Source organism: Hevea brasiliensis, chromosome 1 (assembly GCF_030052815.1).
Source record: "Hevea brasiliensis isolate MT/VB/25A 57/8 chromosome 1, ASM3005281v1, whole genome shotgun sequence".
Taxonomy (NCBI): domain Eukaryota; kingdom Viridiplantae; phylum Streptophyta; class Magnoliopsida; order Malpighiales; family Euphorbiaceae; genus Hevea; species Hevea brasiliensis.
This window is the reverse complement of record NC_079493.1, coordinates 117619405-117637125: the sequence shown is the minus strand read 5'-3', so window position 1 is coordinate 117637125 and position 17721 is coordinate 117619405. Positions and strand designations below refer to the sequence as shown.

The following is a 17721-nucleotide window of genomic DNA, read 5'->3' as shown; positions in this document are numbered from 1 at the left end:
TTCTAAAAATGTTAGCAAACTCATCTCCAATAACATTCATCCTATGTTACATTCATGTATTGCAATACATAAAACTTGATAAGCATTCCCATTCGGTAGTACTTAATAGCGTCGAAAAACATAACAAAGGTAAAAACTTGCACAATCAACTGAACAAGTGTATATACATCAGATTTCCCCCCTATACCCCCCAGAACCAAAATAATCCCTTCTCGAGTTAGCAAGTTGCTGAGATCTCTGATGCTCCAACTTGGGACAATCTCGAATACGGTGACCTAGCCCACCACAGTAAGCACAGCCCTTAACTCCACTTGCACTAGTAATTGTGTCACCATCTTCCATTGGATCATTCAACTCTGCCAGAACAGGAGGGATCCTCTGTTTTGCTTCTTGCAATAGGTGCTTCAAGTCGAGCAATGTTGTCTCACTCTGGTTTTTGTTTATAAACGTTGTTGCAATTCCAGTCTTACCACACCTTCCTGTTCGTCCAATCCTATGAACATAATTTTCAATTTCTGCAGGCATATCATAGTTTATTACATGTTGGATATCTGGAAAATCCAAACCCTTTGAGGCAACATCAGTTGCAACCAAGACATCTTTCTTGCCTGCTTTGAAGGATGAAATTGCATATTCTCTTTCTTCCTGGTCTTTGCCTCCATGAATAGCAACAGCCTCAACACCCTTAAGGAGGAGATATTCATGAATGTCATCCACATCAGCCTTGTTCTCACAAAATATTAAAACAGGAGGCGGTGTTTTCTGTAAGCACTCAAGAAGGTAAACAATCTTTGCCTCCTGTTTTACATACTCAACCTCCTGGATCACATCAAGGTTTGCTGCTCCCGCTCTTCCAACATTAACAGTAACAGGCTTTACCAGAGCACTCCGGGCAAAGTTCTGAATTTTCGTTGGCATGGTGGCAGAGAATAGAAGAGTTTGCCTTTGGGCTTTAAAGTGGTCAAAGACTTCCCTTATGTCATCCTCAAAGCCCAAATCTACCAATCTATCAGCCTCATCCAATGTCAAATACCTGTAGAAGAAAAAGCAGCAATGTTGGTAACTTTCTATGCCAATTAGTAGTATGCAAGATACAAGTAGCAGAGAAAACACGGTTCCTTCAAAGAATTAAAAAATAGGAGAAATGCGCATCAAGTATGCCAACAAAACAATACAATAGAATCTCCTGACAACAATACTAAGAAATTGAAGGGGGAAAAAAAGCTTAGCATAAAAAGCAAAGACAAGATCTTTTCATGTAATTGGTACAATCAAATAGTTCATGTGGAACCTTCAGATTCCAGATATCATTTTACAGGTATATGAAGCAGCTGAAACTTTAAAATAGGTAAGTTATATGCAGATTTCAGACTATACTTCTAGCAATATATGTGACATTCCAATGCTCAAGGAGCAATCTTAGTAAATCATTAACAAACTAGAAAAGAATCATGTACCGTTGGGTGATAGTCCTCCATTGCTCCCTATTTGCTAAGGCAGCCATGAATAAACAAATTCATCAATATATAAACAAGAGGGTGCTGCTTAGCACTGGCCAGAGGAAATAATTTGTCACATTTATTTTTTCAACCCATACATCAAAGGCAAAGCTCATCGCTTCACTAAGAGAGACCAACCAAAATTGATATTGTGTAGAACATTTTTATGATAAATGGCAAACAATAAGAATTTCCCATGCTGACCTGAGCTCAAATTTGCATAGGCATCCATTTTACATGAAGGTGTAGCATATAAGAGAAGGAAGTTTAGAAATAGGACGGAAGTGAATGCTTTGGAGAGAAAAGGTGTTTGGTAGTTATGAAATTGTTAGGGCTGCTGTAGAGTTGTTGGTGCTGTTAGAGTCAGTTATAGAACTGTAGAGAAATCCACAGCTCTGGACAAATAGCTGACTCAAGATTGTAGTTTCTCATTCTGAATCTAATAAAGAAATTGATCTTCTTCTTTTCTCTAAATCCTCTATTCTCTACTCTCTCTTTCTCCTCCCTAATTCTCTCTTTCTTCTTCTGTTGAGAGGTGGAAACCCCTGCATCAAGGTTTCTATCATGGTTTCAAATAATGGTCGTTGCGTTTTATTTATAGGTTTTGAAGGGGGCCGTTATGCATGAGGCCGTTATTTATAGGCAAATAGGCACTTGCAGGCATAACGGTCGTTATGGCCATTGCATAACAGTAACAGCTGTTACCGACCGTTAAATAATGGTAATGGCCATTACTTTGACTATTCCTCTACCATTTTTTCACATGTATATATAGTTTTGGTGCCTTTTTTTTTTTGTCTCTGCCATTTAATGTTTTTATTTGATGTATTTGTGCTTACTATATAGTTGTGTATTTTAATTTTACTTATATCTACCGATATATAGTCATTTTATGAACTTTACAAATTTTTCAAAAAAATTTGCATAGCACTAGGCCGTTACCATTACACTACGGCCATTACTATTCCTCTACGGCCATGGTTTCTACCGATAATTTGGTATTAGAGCTATTCCCGAGGGTGTGTTTTGATTCCAAAAGCTTGTGTGAGTGTTGCAAGATGCCTAGGAGTGTAGTGATGGGTCCAAAAGCTATTACGATGGATGAATTGGAGGATAAATTTCAGATCTGGCAAGAAGTTACTGATAAGAAGACTGAGCAAAGAATTGAGCAAAAGATGGATCAAAATATGGATGAAATGAAGACAGCATTATTGGATGAGATGCGAAATATAATGAGTGGATTTTTTTTCTGATATGGGAAAAGGAACTGTTAATGAAGAGGTTGAAGGGAATATGATGCAAGAAGGGCAAGGTAGCAAAGGGACCTTGCCGACTCCTAAGGCAGTAGCAAAGGGAAATAAAAAAGAAATAGTGTATCTTCTTTTATGGAAAATGGGGAGAATTCAGGGTTGTTACCAAAATTTGAGTTAATTACTTGTGATGGCAGTGAACCAAGGGCTTAGCTTAGAAAATGTGAAAAGTATTTCGAGATATAAAAGGTTCCTAGGGATCAAAGGGTTGGAATTTGTTACATACCAGAGAAGAAAGTATAGAATAAGGCAGTAGTAGTTTGGTTTGTTAAGGGAATTAATTGAGTTGTTGAAATTGGAGGGAAAGGGATTAGGTGGTTACAAGATCCGTTAGGAAGATAGAAATAACTACCTGCAATAGCTGAGGCAGTTAATGAGCTATTATATAAGCACAATAGTCATTCTTGTAAGGCATTCTAGATTCAACTCAACTCAACTCAACTAAGCCTTTATCCCAAAAATTTGGGGTCGGCTATATGGATTCGCTTTCTCCACTCTAAACGATTTTGGGTTAAATCCTCAGACATTTGTAATACTTCTAGGTCATGTTGTACTACTCTCCTCCAAGTCAATTTAGGTCTACCCCTTTTTTTCTTTCTATCCTCTAACCTAATGTGCTATACTTGTCTAACTGGAGCATCCGTATGTCTACGCTTCACATGACCAAACCACCTCAATCTCCATTCTCTCAACTTATCCTCAATTGGTACCACTCCTACCTTTTCTCTAATACTCTCATTACGGACTTTATCTAGTCTAGTATGGCCACTCATCCACCTTAACATTCTCATCTCTGCAGCTCTTATCTTAGACGCATACGACTCTTTCAATGCCCAACACTCACTACCATATAACATAGCCGGTCATATGGCTGTACGGTAAAATTTTCTTTTTTAACTTATTGGGAATCTTGCGATCACATAAAACTCCCGTGGCACGTCTCCACTTCAACCATCCGGCTTTAATCCTATGACTAACATCCTCCTCACATCCCCCATCTACTTGAAGGACTGAGCCGAGATATTTAAAGTGATTACTTTGGGACAGTACCACTCCATCCAAACTAACTCCTTCCCTATCGCCAGTTTGGCCTTCACTGAACTTGCAATGCATGTATTCTGTCTTCGTTCTACTTAACTTAAAGCCCTTTGACTCTAGAGTACTTCTCCAAAGCTCTAGCTTTCTATTGACTCCTTCTCGCGTCTCATCTATCAGAACAATATCATCCGCAAACATCATGCACCAAGGAATACTCTCTTGTATGTGTTTCGTCAATTCATCTAAAACTAATGTAAAAAGGTAAGGACTTATAGCTGATCCTTGGTGTAATCCAATTGAGATCGGAAAATCTCGTGTCCCCTCCCACTGTGCGCACAATAGTACTTGCTCCTTCATACATATCTTTCAACACTTGTATGTACCTAATAAATACCCTCTTTTGTTCTAACACACTCCATAGGACATCTCTTAGAACACTATCATAAGCCTTTTCCAAATCAATAAAAACCATGTGTAGATCTTTCTTCACATCTCTATATTTCTCCATCAAGCTTCTAATGGGAAAGATAGCTTCCATAGTTGAACGACCGGGCATGAAGCCAAATTGATTGAGAGAGATAAAAGTATCACGACGTAGTCGATGCTCCACAACTCTCTCCCACAACTTCATAGTATGGCTCATAAGTTTAATTCCCCTATAGTTCGAGCAACTCTGTATGTCTCCCTTATTTTTAAAAATAGGTACTAAAATACTCCTCCATTCATCAGGCATTTTCTTTGAGTTTAGAATCTTATTAAATAATTTAGTTAACCATGCCACTCCCATATCTCCCAAACACTTCCACACTTCAATTGGTATTCCATCGGGTCCACAGGCTTTACCCACTTTCATTCTCTTAAGTGCTTCCTTTACTTCTAAAGATCTAATACTTCTAGTATAATTCACATTCTTTTCTATCGTTCTATAGTCTATATTCACGCTATTACCATTTTGACTATTATTAAAGAGATCATTAAAATAATTTCTCCATCTTTCTTTAATGTCCTCATCTTTCACCAACACTTTTCTTTCTTTATCCTTAATGCACCTAACTTGATTGAGATCTTGACATTTCCTTTCTCTCCTCCTTGCTAATCTATAAATATCTTTCTCCCCTTCTTTAGTTCCAAGTTTCTCATATAATTTTTCAAAGGCCTGTGCTCTTGCTTGACTAACTGCCTTTTTTGCCTCTTTCTTTGCTATCTTGTACTGTTCATATGCCTCATTATTATCACATTTAGGTAATTTCTTATACCATACTCTTTTTCTCTTCACTGCCTTTTGTACTTCCTCATTCCACCACCATCTCTCTTTTGAGGGTGGTCCATGTCCTTTAGACTCTCCAAGTACTTTTCTAGCTACTTATCTAATTTTTGATGCCATCTGTATCCACGTATCATTGGCCTCCATATTCAGCTTCCATGCTTCAGACTCGAGAAGCTCATTTTTGAACTTCACTTGCTTTACTCCTTTGAACTCCCACCACTTTGTTCGAGCTACACTATTTTTTCTGACTTTACTTGAATTGTTCTTAAACTTGACATCCAAGACCACTAACCGATGTTGACTTATTAAAGCCTCTCCTGGAATGACCTTGCAATCCTTGCATAGAGCTCTATTTGTCTTCCTGGTTAAGAGAAAGTTGATTTGGCTTCTATGTTGCCCACTTTTGAAAGTCACTAAATGTGACTCTCTTTTTATAAAGTAGGTATTTGCTAGTATTAGGTCGTATGCCATAGCAAAATCCAGGATGCTTTTTCCCTCCTCATTTCGACTGCCAAAACCAAAACCTCCATGAACATTCTCATAGCCTTGCCTATCACTTCCTACATGTCCATTCAAATCTCCACCAATGTAAATATTCTCTTCATTTGGTATGTTTTGCATTAAATCATCCATATCTTCCCAAAACCTTTTGTTTACTCTCACTATCTAGTCCTATTTGTAGGGCATAAGCACTAACTACATTTATTGTTTTTCCTTCTAGTACTAGCTTTACTAGTATAATTCTATCTCCTACTCTTTTCACAGCTATTACAGCGTCTTTCAATGTCCTGTCTATGATTATGCCCACTCCGTTCTTATTTCTCTCCTTTCCGGTAAACCACAGTTTGTACCCTGAATTACCCACTTCTTTGCTTTTCTCTCCTACCCATTTAGTCTCCTGAATGCAAGCAATATTCACCCTTCTCCTTTCCAAGATATCCACAAGCTCCATTAATTTTCCTGTAAGTGATCCAACATTCCAAGTACCAACCCTGATCCTCCTCCTATCCTGTTCCTTCCTAATTGGTCTCTTTTTATGATATCTTCTATTGTTTTCTATGTCTATCTTGTGTTCTGTTTCACTATCTGTTCTACTGTCTACCCTATGGACTAACTTCTTTACCCACACCCGTCCATGATGTGAGAACCCTTACTCACTTAACACCACACCCGGGCGCCGGCATGGCGAGTCGCTTTCGGTGAATGCCCTACACCCTTGCATATTTCTCACTACACCCGGGCTCCGATGTAGCGCGTCGTTAGCAGAGGACGCCCCAACGTTCATATCATTTGAATCCATATCATAAGATGTGACAAAATTTTTACGCTGGTTGTCACCTACCTACCGCAACCCCCCTCCTTTATCCGGGCTTGGGACCGGCTAAGCGCAAACTACTTAGGCGGAGTTAAGGCATTCTAGATTCATTAGCAAGAAATACAATTCTCTCTCTTCTAATCCTCTTTCTCTATCTTGCTCTATTTCTGTTTCTCTCTCTATCATTCTTCTTCTTCTTCTTCTAAATTCTTCTAAAGTTCTCTTGTTAGAGTTAACTACCTTAACAATTGGTATCAGAGCTCTTCCGTGGGGGAATTAAGTGGGGAATCACTGCATTTTTGTCACAATAATGACCAGATCTGTGGTAGTTAGCGCTGAGATCATTAGGATTGCGGAATTGGAAGAAAAATTAAAGACACTACAGGAGAGTGTGGATGGGAAAATTAATATGTTTAATGAGAAAGTGAAAGGGAAATTCACTATATTGGAAGGGAAGCTGGATAGAGCCTCCGCAGATAATGATTCATCAAGGGAGGATTTGAAGGCTTTCATGAGTGCATTTGCAAAAGAAAAAGGGAAAGAAGTTGTTTCTGTAGATGAGGAAGGGAAAGGCAATAACAGGAAGACTGAAAGTAGGGGACTGTTGCCAATTCCAAAGGATTTGCCCAACCCATACTGGAGAGATCAAGGTAGTTCTGGAACCATTGCCATTAATGAAGGTATGAATTCTTTTTTACCAAAAATTGAGTTGGTGACTTTTGATGGAAAGAACCTAGGGTTTGGTTGCAGAAATGTGTAAAATACTTTGAGGTATATAAAGTTCCATTGGATCAAAGAATTAGTATTGCAAGTTTGTTTCTGGTAGATAAAGCAGATTCTTGGTTCCATAATTGGAATAGGAGAATTCATACTTGGGAAGAATTTGAAAAAGGGCTTTGTGGTAGATTTGGAGATGTTGGATTGGAAGATATAGTGGAAGAATTTATGAGATTAAGGCAAGAGGGTTCTTTAGAAGATTATTTGGAGAATTTTGAGGATTTAAGTATTCGTATGGAAAGGGTGATGCCAGAGTTAGGGGAGTCCTATTTTCTTTCTGGTTTTATGGGGGTACTGAGGGATGAAATTAGGTTGGTGGTTAGGATATTCAAACCTGCTACTTTGGTGGAGGCAGTAGAGATAGCTAAGTTGCAGGAGCAGTTGCTGGATACCAAGAAAACTAAAAGTTTTACCAAACCTTTCAGTTCTAATTTTCCTAGAAGCACTGCCAATTCTAATTCTAATTTCTCCTATTCAAACCCTAAACTTTCTCAAACATACCCTTACCCTCCTAAACCTCCCGTAACAGATCAGAACACCAAATCCACTAACCTCACACCTACTAACCAACCTATCAGATCCAATTCTGTTGGCAGTTCCATTTCAGCTAATCAACCTTCCATTTTACCCAACAATGTCAACTCTTCTAAATCCAATGTTTCCAACCCTAAATACCAACCTAAACCCTGTTACAAATGTGGAGAAAAATATTTCCCTGGCCACCAGTGCAAAGCTAAAACCCTAGCAGCAATGCAAGTGACTGAACAGGAGGAAGGTAGTGGAAAGGACATTTGGCATGGCATGAGGTAGCAGAAGAAATTGAAGATGGAGGTGAGCAGGGGGAGCTTATGCTATCTGTACATGCTGTGGAAGGAAGTGAAGGGGCAGAGACAATTAAAGTGATGGGAGTTTATAAAAATAGGGAGATCATAATACTAATTGATAGTGGCAGTCATAGTAGCTTTATAGACAAAAACTGGGCTGGGGAATTGAAGTTAGATTTGGTGGAAATTCCTGCAACTGCCATAGCGGTAGCTGATGGTAGGACACTGAATTGCAGCCATCAATGTAAGCATTTTGGATGGAAGAAGCAATCTTATAAATTCCAGTTTGACTTTAAGATTTTGGAGTTAGAAAGCTTTGATATGATTTTGGGAGTTGATTGGCTTTGAAGTTTTAATCCAATACTATTTGATTTCAAAGCATCTAGAATTTCTTTTGTTAAGGATGGGAAAGAAGTAGTGTTGCAAGGTGTGGGCAAGACAGGTGAAGTGTTAGCACCTGTTTTATGTTCTGTTGAAGAATTATTTCTAAGGAAGGGGAAGGATTTCAAGTCTCCATTGTTGTGTATAGTGGATTCCTCAAAATCTTCAGGATTTTCATTACCTGAACAAGCATCAGCAGCAGTAAATGAAGCAGGTGCCAGTTCTGTTTCTAATAATGAAGCACTGCAGTTGTTATTGCAGAAATATCATGAAGTTTTTCAAGAACCTCATGGGTTGCCTCCCTTCAAAAGTCATAATCATGCAATTCCCTTGTTGCCCCAAACTCATCCAGTGAATATCAGGCCATATAGGTACCCCTATTACCAGAAAGCAGAAATTGAGAAGTTGGTAAATGAAATGCTAGCTTCTTCAGTAATTCAACCAAGCACTAGCCCTTATTCATCTCCAGTTTTATTGGTCAAGAAGAAGGATGGAACTTGGAGATTCTGCATTGATTATAGAAGATTAAATGAGGTGACTGTCAAGGATAAATTTCCTATTCCTATTATTGATGACCTTTTGGATGAACTTCATGGGGCTAGGTATTTTTCAAAAATTGATTTGAAAGCAGGGTACCACCAAATTAGAATGCATCCTAAGGACATTCCCAAGACTGCATTCAGAACTCACCATGGCCACTTTGAATTCAATGTGATGCCCTTTGGGCTTACCAATGCCCCTGCCACTTTTCAGGCTTTGATGAATCACATTTTTCAACCTTTTCTCAGAAAATCTGTTCTATCATTCTTTGATGATATTCTTGTGTATAGTAAAGATTGGGATTCTCATTTGAAGCATTTGGAGGAGGGGTATCAGGTCTTGAAAGAACAACAGCTGTATGCAAAGCAATCCAAATGTTCTTTTGGACAGACTGAAGTGGAGTATTTAGGCCATATTATCACAGCAGAAGGAGTTTCCACTGATCCCAAAAAGATTTAGGCTATGGTACAATGGGCCACACCTGTTTCAGTCAAGGAATTAAGAAGTTTTCTTGGTTTAACAGGGTACTACAGAAAATTTGTAAGAAATTATGGGGTAATTAGTAAGCCACTGACTGATCTATTAAAAAAGGACTCTTTTCAGTGGTCTGATTCAGCCCAGAAAGCTTTTGATACTTTGAGAACAGCTATGGCAGAAGCTCCAGTCCTTGCCTTACCAGATTTTACTATTACATTTTTAATTGAGACTGATGCTAGTAGTTGGGGAATGGGGGCTGTATTGCAACAAAAAGGGGATCCTTTGGCTTATATCTCAAAAGCTTTTGGTCCTAGAAGTATGGCTTTATCTGTCTATGAAAGAGAATTACTGGCAATTACTTTTGCAGTCTCAAAGTGGAGACATTACTTGGAGCAAGGACAGTTTTTCATTCAAACTGATCATGAAAGTATAAAATATTTGCTTGAGCAAAGGCTTCATACTAATTTGCAGCAAAGGGACATTTCTAAACTTTTGGGGCTCGATTATAAGATCCTTTATAGAAGAGGTGTTGAAAATAAGGCAGCAGATGCCCTTTCTAGAAGACCTTTTAGGGCTGACTCTAGTTGCCATGCCTTTCAGTCTACAATTTTGCCTACTTGGATGACTACTTTACTTCAAACTTATGACAAGGACTCTAAAGCAACCGACTTGGTGCAACAATTATCCTTGGATAGTACAGCTCATTCAGGATTTCAGCTAAAGAAAGGAGTTCTCTACTTTCATGACAGGCTATATGTAGGCTGCTCCACTGAATTAAGGCAGCAATCAATTGCTTTATACATGACAGTCCCCTTGGAGGTCATTCTGGAGTTAATGTGACTTACTTAAGGTTGAAGAAGCATTTCTTTTGGCCTGGGATGCTTAAGGATATATTGGAGTGGATAAAAAAATGCGATACTTGTGCTAGGTGGAAAAGTGAACATTGTGTAGCCCCTGGTATGTTGCAGCCATTATCTATTCCAACTCAAGCTTGGCAACACATCTCAATGGATTTTATTGATCATTTACCCAAGTCCAAGGGTAAAGATACCATACTAGTGGTGGTTTGTAGATTCACCAAGTATGGGCATTTCATACCATTGACTCATCCCTATACTGCTTCTGTTGTGGCCAAATTATTCTTAGATAATATTTTCAAACTGCATGGGGCACTACAATCTATTGTCTCGGATAGGGACAAAATTTTTACTAGCTTGTTTTGGAAGGAGTTGTTCAAATGTTTGGGCACTACATTGGCTTTTAGTACTGCTTATCATCCCCAGTCTGATGGTCAGACTGAGAGACTTAATCAGTGCTTGGAGGGTTACCTAAGGTGTATGGCTCATTTCAAAAACCCTATACATGGAGTACTTGGCTTCCTCTTGCAGAATGGTGGTACAATTCTTCCTCTCACAGTGCTATTAGGATGTCACCTTTTGAAGCACTTTATGGCTACTCTCCACCATTTCTTCCAGTAGTGCCTATGGAGTTACCTACTGTTGGAGCAGTGGGAAGTTTTTTACAAAAGAGACAGCAGCTGGATGGGTTGTTGAAAGAAAATTTAGTATTAGCCCAAAATAGAATGAAGCAACAAGCTGATAAGCAGAGGTCAGAACGAGACTTTTCAGTTGGGGATTATATTTATCTGAAGCTTCAGATTGCATGGTATGCCCCTCACAATTGTTTCTGACAGGGACAGTTTTTATTAGTCTTTTCTAGAAAGAATTCTTTAAGTTGATGGGATCTTCTTTGAATTTGTCCATTGCATATCATCCTCAGTCTGATGGCCAGACTGAGAGATTAAATCAGTGCTTGGAATGTTACTTGAAGCTGTATGACACATCATCAATCAGCAGCTTGGAATAGATGGGTAGCTTTAGCCGAGTAGTGGTATAACAGTAGCTAACATAGTAGCTTGAAGATGAGTCCCTTTGAGGCTTTGTATGGGTATAAACCACCTGAGGTTTCTTGTCCCTTGCCAGATTCTACTGATGTTCAAGCAGTCACTGAGCTTTTATGGCAGAGGCAGCAGATGACTGAGTTGTTGAGGGACAATTTGGTGCAGGCCCAAAACAGAATTAAGCAGAAAGCTGATAAAAAGAGAGATGAGAAGGAGTTTCAAGTGGGAGATTGGGTTTACTTGAAGTTACAGCCTTATAGACAGACTTCTATTGCAATTAGAAAGTCACTTAAACTCTCAGCTAGGTTTTATGGGCCATTTCAAATTGCAGCAAAAGTGGGGACTGTGGCATACAGACTTATATTTCACTACTAAAGAAGAAAATAGGCACTAATGTCACTCCAATTCCGGATCTTCCTGCCTTGAATGATGACCAGACAATAGAAGTAGTTCCAGAAAAGCTGCTGCAGACAAGAACGATCCTGAGGAATGGTCTTCCAGTACTTCAAGGCCTGATTAAGTGGTCACACTTCACAGAAGAAGATGCAACTTGGGAAGACTCTTCCTTTCTGCAGGCTCAGTTTCCTACTTTTCAACCTTCCTGGGGATAAGAAGGTCCTCAAGGGGAGGGAATTGTAACATATAAGAGAAGAAAGTTTAGAAATATGAGGGAAGTGAATGCTTTAGAGGGAAAAGGAGTTGGGTAGTTATGAAATTGTTAAGGCTGTTGTAGAGTTGTTGGTGCCGTTAGAGTCGGTCATAGAACTGTAAAGAAGTTCACAGCTGTGGATAAATAGATGACTTATGATTGTAGTTTCTCATTCTGAATCTAATAAAGAAATTGATCTTCTTCTTCTCTCTAAATCCTGTATTCTCTACTCTATCTCTTTCCCTTCTCCCTAATTCTCTCTTTCCTCTTCTCTCGAGAGGTGGAAACCCCTGCATTAGGGTTCTTTGGTTTAATGAATTCATTGAATAAAACTAAAATCATGTATGTGGATTATAGTTTATTTGAATATGTATTTGAAATATCACTAAAAGAGAAGTGCGGTTTCAAAATTAAAATGCACTCTCTAATAATTGGTTTTAGAAGGTTGGATTTAAATTACTCAATTTGAACTAAAAATTCCTGTCAGTCATAGGATTCAGAATCTATCATCGACAACCACAGGTGAATTTAGTGAAGAAAAACACTGTGTACTCACACTTGTACCACAATACCACATACTCAACAAAAAGACTCCAGTCTCCTAGAATAAAACTAAGAATGATGAATGATAGATTGCTGACCAACAATATATACTACTAGCATAACTCAGAATTTTGATTAACAATAAATGCAGATCTCGGAAAGGCTATCTCAGAATTCCTGAAAAGAGAGTCTAAACAAGTTCCATTAAGAGTTCAAAAGAAAGAAGCATATAGCAGTGACATAGTTTGATATACAAAAGTCTATGATGAATTCAAAAGATAAAAGCAGAAACCACAGTAATCAAATTTCACAACCATAGTACAAAAAGAGAAGTTTATAATAATTGATAGTGGTAATAATTGATGGCAATAATAGTGCCTACCTGCAGTTATCCAAATTCATTTTCTTCTTTGCTAGCATGTCTTTCAACCTCCCAGGGGTTGCAACAACAATGTGCACGCCTTTCTTCACAACCTCCAACTGTGACCTCATATCCACTCCACCAATACACAGTAACGGCCTCAACTCTGGACAACCAGCCTCTCTCATTGGAATTAAAAACTGTTCCACCACTTCATAAGTTTGTCTAGCAAGTTCTCTTGATGGACAAATGATCAAACCAAAGGGTCCTTCTCCTGGGGCGATGGGCATCATAATCTCCTCCTGTAAAGCAATCATAATCATGGGAAGCACAAAAACAAGGGTCTTCCCAGAGCCGGTAAAAGCAATCCCAATCATATCCCTTCCAGATAAGATCACAGGAAGACCCTGCACCTGGATAGGAGTAGGCTGCACAATGCCTTTAGCTTTTAACTTCTTCAGAATTGATTCAGGAAACCTCATTTCTTTAAAATTCTTTATCGGTGGAGGGATGTCTTCCCCATCAACTATAATGTGCCACTGTTTCCTAATCGCATCACACTGATTTCTGGGCATTCTTCTAATCTGAAGCGGGGGCTTCCATCCAGTCAATAAGGGCTCAGTATACGTGATTCCCTTAGCCAATTCGCGAACGGACATTAAAGTTTTCCTATCTGATAAATGCTCTATCATCTCTTTCTCTTGTTGCACAATCTGCTCAGTATGACTAATTTCAGGTTGATCACGCTTAAGCTGGGAAGCCTTGACGAGTAGACTCGGTTTGGCTTCAGCAAGTTTGGATTTCTCAAGTTCATCTTCTAAAGCAGATAACTTTCCCTTTCTTTGAAGTATCTTTTGCGCTTCTATCGCTCGGCGTTTCGCCACCGGAACATATTCCACATAGTCATCGCCTTCCTCCATATTTTGATCTCCTATGCCGATAAAAATTTTACTGAAACAAGAAAGGAAAACCCTAATTAAAGTTTTATATTAAAATATGTTCGAAACCATAAATCAGTGGGATAATTGAACAAGCGAGAAAGCAGCAGAATAGGGTTGGGAATAGAATAGACCTGGGATTAATAAGGACTTAGATTTTTTTACTTTTTACACTTAAAAAAGTTTGTATTATTCCGTGGAAGCATTTAAAGATAAAATTATTAAATAATATTAATATATGTTTATGTAGCAGATATTTTTATACTCTTGAACTAATGTAGCAAGCGAACCCCTTAGCATTCTATATCAGATTATATATATATATTTAAAATTCTGTTTAAAACATATTTTCAATTTTTAATTTATTTTTTAACAAATAAATTTATATTATATAATAATAAATTAAAATTAAATAAAATATGCGTTGGAAAATCCACCGTTAATCTAATTCTTTGTGTGTAAGGACTAAGAAGTGATGCACGCCCCAATTTGCCCTATTATCTTTCCTAAAATATTTGATCAAATAAGACTTCTCTCATTGAGAACGAGGGATGAATTGAGAAGGTGATAACACTAAGAATTCCCTTAAAATAAATTATTTGCAAGAAAAATTTTTAATTAAATTTTCACATAATTATATTATTTTTATTTCATTTAAAATAAACTAGTCACGTATATTAATTACCTAAATTCATCTCGAATTCCATTATTACTATCTGCGTACTACCCGAAGCCACTCAAACACAATTATTTTATTGTGCTTTTTGCTGGAAAATCAGGAAGAAATGACTAAGCTGATCGGATATCCAAACACAAACTCAAAACTTTGGAGAATTTTAAATAAAGTGTTGCAAAAGAAAAATTTTTAAAAATAATTAAACATATCATATTAAATGTTCACCGAAGTTTATATAATTTAAATAAACATAATACATAAAACAGGATATAAAAAAGTTAATCATGATATATAAATTATAAACATGCCAAATAACGACACTTTAAATTAAGGGAGAGCATTTGGTCGGTTTAGCTTGTAACTAAACCGAAATTGAAAAATCAAAATGCATTTGTGAGAGTCTTAATCAAAATAAATCAGTTCGGTCAATCTTATCTTTCAATTTCAAGATTCAATCAAAATTCAAAGCTTCAGCAACTGAACTCATGCAATACCCAGATACCATTTTTCCAATTTCCCAACAATCAACAATCTTCTTTCCATTGTATTTATAAATAAAAAAAAAAAAGAAAAAAAAAAAAAGAACAATCAACAATCCAGATGCAACACACAATCAATGAATAACACCCCCCCCCCACAAACACACCACCACAAAGAAATAAGAGTGTTTACACAGTTACAGACCAAAAACCACAGTTAAAGACCTTGAGTAAATCCATATGGCCATACCCACTAGGAAGGGCAGAACATAATACCACAGGTCTCGCAGATATTTCAGTAGTATTATTGTAAAAATTCATTCATATAGAAGATGAGAGAATGCAATATATCTGCAGGGCGTCTTGCACGTACGAGAAAAATTTTTGTTAGATTATTAATTTTTTGTATAAATGTTAAAATATGAAATAACTCAAAACACTTTTCTAAGATGCTGCCTTAAGAATTTCATTAAAGACAACATAGCTGCTGCTAAACCAAATTAGAGCATAAATCACAAAAAGCAACATGTCAATATATCAACAAAGCCAACATCATATTAGAGTATAAGTCACATAAACCAACATCAGATGCAATAAATTTAATTTGCTTCAGATTGAGAGAAGGAACACTATCTGGAAGAACAAAGTAACTCACCTGTTAGAAGCGGCAACGCGTGAAGGAGCAGCGGCGAGATTGAGCGGCAGGCGACGGGATTGAGGAGCAAGGGCGAGCTTAAGGGCCGATAGATTCTGTGCAGATGCGACCGTGCAGAAGCAAGACTCAGAGAGAGGCTGAAGGAGAGTAAAGGATGGCGATGACAGTGAGAGGGAATCCGGTGGAGCCTCAGAGTGATGACTGTGTAAACTTGTGGGTTCTGTTATTAGTGCATTGGAGGATATCGGTTTACATGTGGAGCGAGAGCTCGATGAAACGACGTAGCTTAGGGTAAAATAGAATTATTATTATTATTATTATTATTATTATTATTATTATTATTATTATTATTATTAATAATAAAGCAATTGGAGGGTGGGAACAGACACGGATCAGCAGGGTGAGTGATACTAAAACAAGTTGTGTTTAATTTATCTTAATTATTTAAAAAGTTGAATTCTAAATTATTCTTTTAATTAAACAAAAAATTTTACTTTATTATACAAAAATATTAATTTTATATAAATTTAGAAAAGACAAATTTACAAGGGTAAATTTTATAAAATATATAACTAATAAAAAATAAAATTAGTAATTATAATTTAAATTAAAGAAATATTATAAATATTAAGATTAGTAATAGAGTTATTTTATTATCCAATCTATCATCATTTTGAAAAGTTGAATTTTAAAATATGTTAAACAAACAAGAATATTATAATTTAAATATAATTATTTACTTTAATATAAAAGCATTTCTATATTTTTTCATTGAATTATAAATAATTTTATTAATAAAATATTCTTATTTATCATCATTTATCCATGAGAGAGAAAATGTTAACATAATCATAAGAAAGAGCGTTTAAAAGATTACAGAGAGAGAACGATAATGTATAAAATAAATATGTATATAACAAAAAAGGATGAACATTAGTTGTGGATGCTTGTGTATTTTGATTTACAAGCGCGTTGTTAAAACTCTTCTCAATCAACAATTGCCTGAAAGTAAGTGTTGATATAGTAAATCTTATATTTTAGTGTGTGTGTTTTTTACAAAAGAAAAAGTCAAAATTTGAGAGGTGTGAAGTGGGTGGCCAGTGTGGCCCAGTAGTTGAGATCCATGAGTTAGCAGGCGTGCCCATTGAAGGTGCTTAGTGAGGCGGAACCTTTGAGCTCCTATATTAGTTGTAGATGCTTGTGTATGGATTCATAAACGTTGTTAAAATTTTTCTCAATTAGTAATTATTTGAGAGTGAGTATTGATATAATAAGTCTTATATTTTAATGAATGTTGATACAATAAATCTTATATTTTCATGTGTAGTTATGTTATACGGAAGAAAAAAAAAAGGAAAAAAAAAATAATGATACATTGAAAGATAGGAACACATGGCAACGAGAGAGAGAGGGAGGATAACGTAAAAGGAAAAATAATGAGCGAGGTAGGGAGAGGATGATCGTGTGGAGAGAATAATCTATGATCTATCTATTAATACTTTTATATTGTTAATTTTTTTTTTACAATGTGCGTTTTAAGTTATTATATATGATTATAATTTAACTGTTTATATATAATTTTTTATTATTTTTATATATAATATAATATTATCTTAGCATTATAAATATTATATTTAATTATTTAAATTAAAATATTAATTTTAATGTTATTTTAATTGCTTATATAGATAAAAGTATTTATTAATTTAAAATTATTACACTTTTATTCGATAAATAGTTTATGAATGCTATGCGTTATATAGAATACCAACATAATTATAAACTTAAATATGACATATTAAAAAAATAATATAATAATAAATTTTAAAAATATAATTTGGCGAATATCTTTAAAAATTGAAATAAATTAAAAAAATATAAGCTCATTAAATTACTTTTTTCAAGCTTTATTATTTTACTATTTAAAAAAAGTTAAATTTGCCTATATCATATTTTTTTATAATGTAAAATAATATTAATTTACATTAGATTTTCTAACTTGATTGATGTGAAAGAAAATTATTTATAAAATTAAAAAATAGATAATTTTTTAAATGTAGTTTTATAATTTTTTGTATTATTATAAAATTTT

General features: G+C 36.1%; 1 protein-coding gene across 1 annotated transcript; it reads right to left on the bottom strand.

The window, feature by feature from the left end:
- Window positions 1-15857, bottom strand: LOC110648205 (DEAD-box ATP-dependent RNA helicase 35). The gene is made up of 3 exons (XM_021802359.2): window positions 15630-15857; window positions 12903-13832; window positions 1-1033 (listed from the first exon to the last, which is right to left on the bottom strand). Exons 2-3 carry the CDS (start codon window positions 13799-13801, stop codon window positions 169-171), a joined length of 1764 nt encoding a protein of 587 aa, XP_021658051.2. The 5' UTR covers window positions 13802-13832; window positions 15630-15857; the 3' UTR covers window positions 1-168.
- Between the last annotated feature and the right edge of the window lie 1864 nt (window positions 15858-17721).

Coding starts and splice junctions, on each gene's coding strand:
- LOC110648205 (XM_021802359.2), bottom strand. CDS start 13,801: ATGGAGGAAGGCGATGACTATGTGGAATATGTTCCGGTGGCGAAACGC. Junction 1,034..12,902: donor ATGAATTTGGATAACTGCAG/GTAGGCACTATT, acceptor TTTCTTCTACAG/GTATTTGACATTGGATGAGG.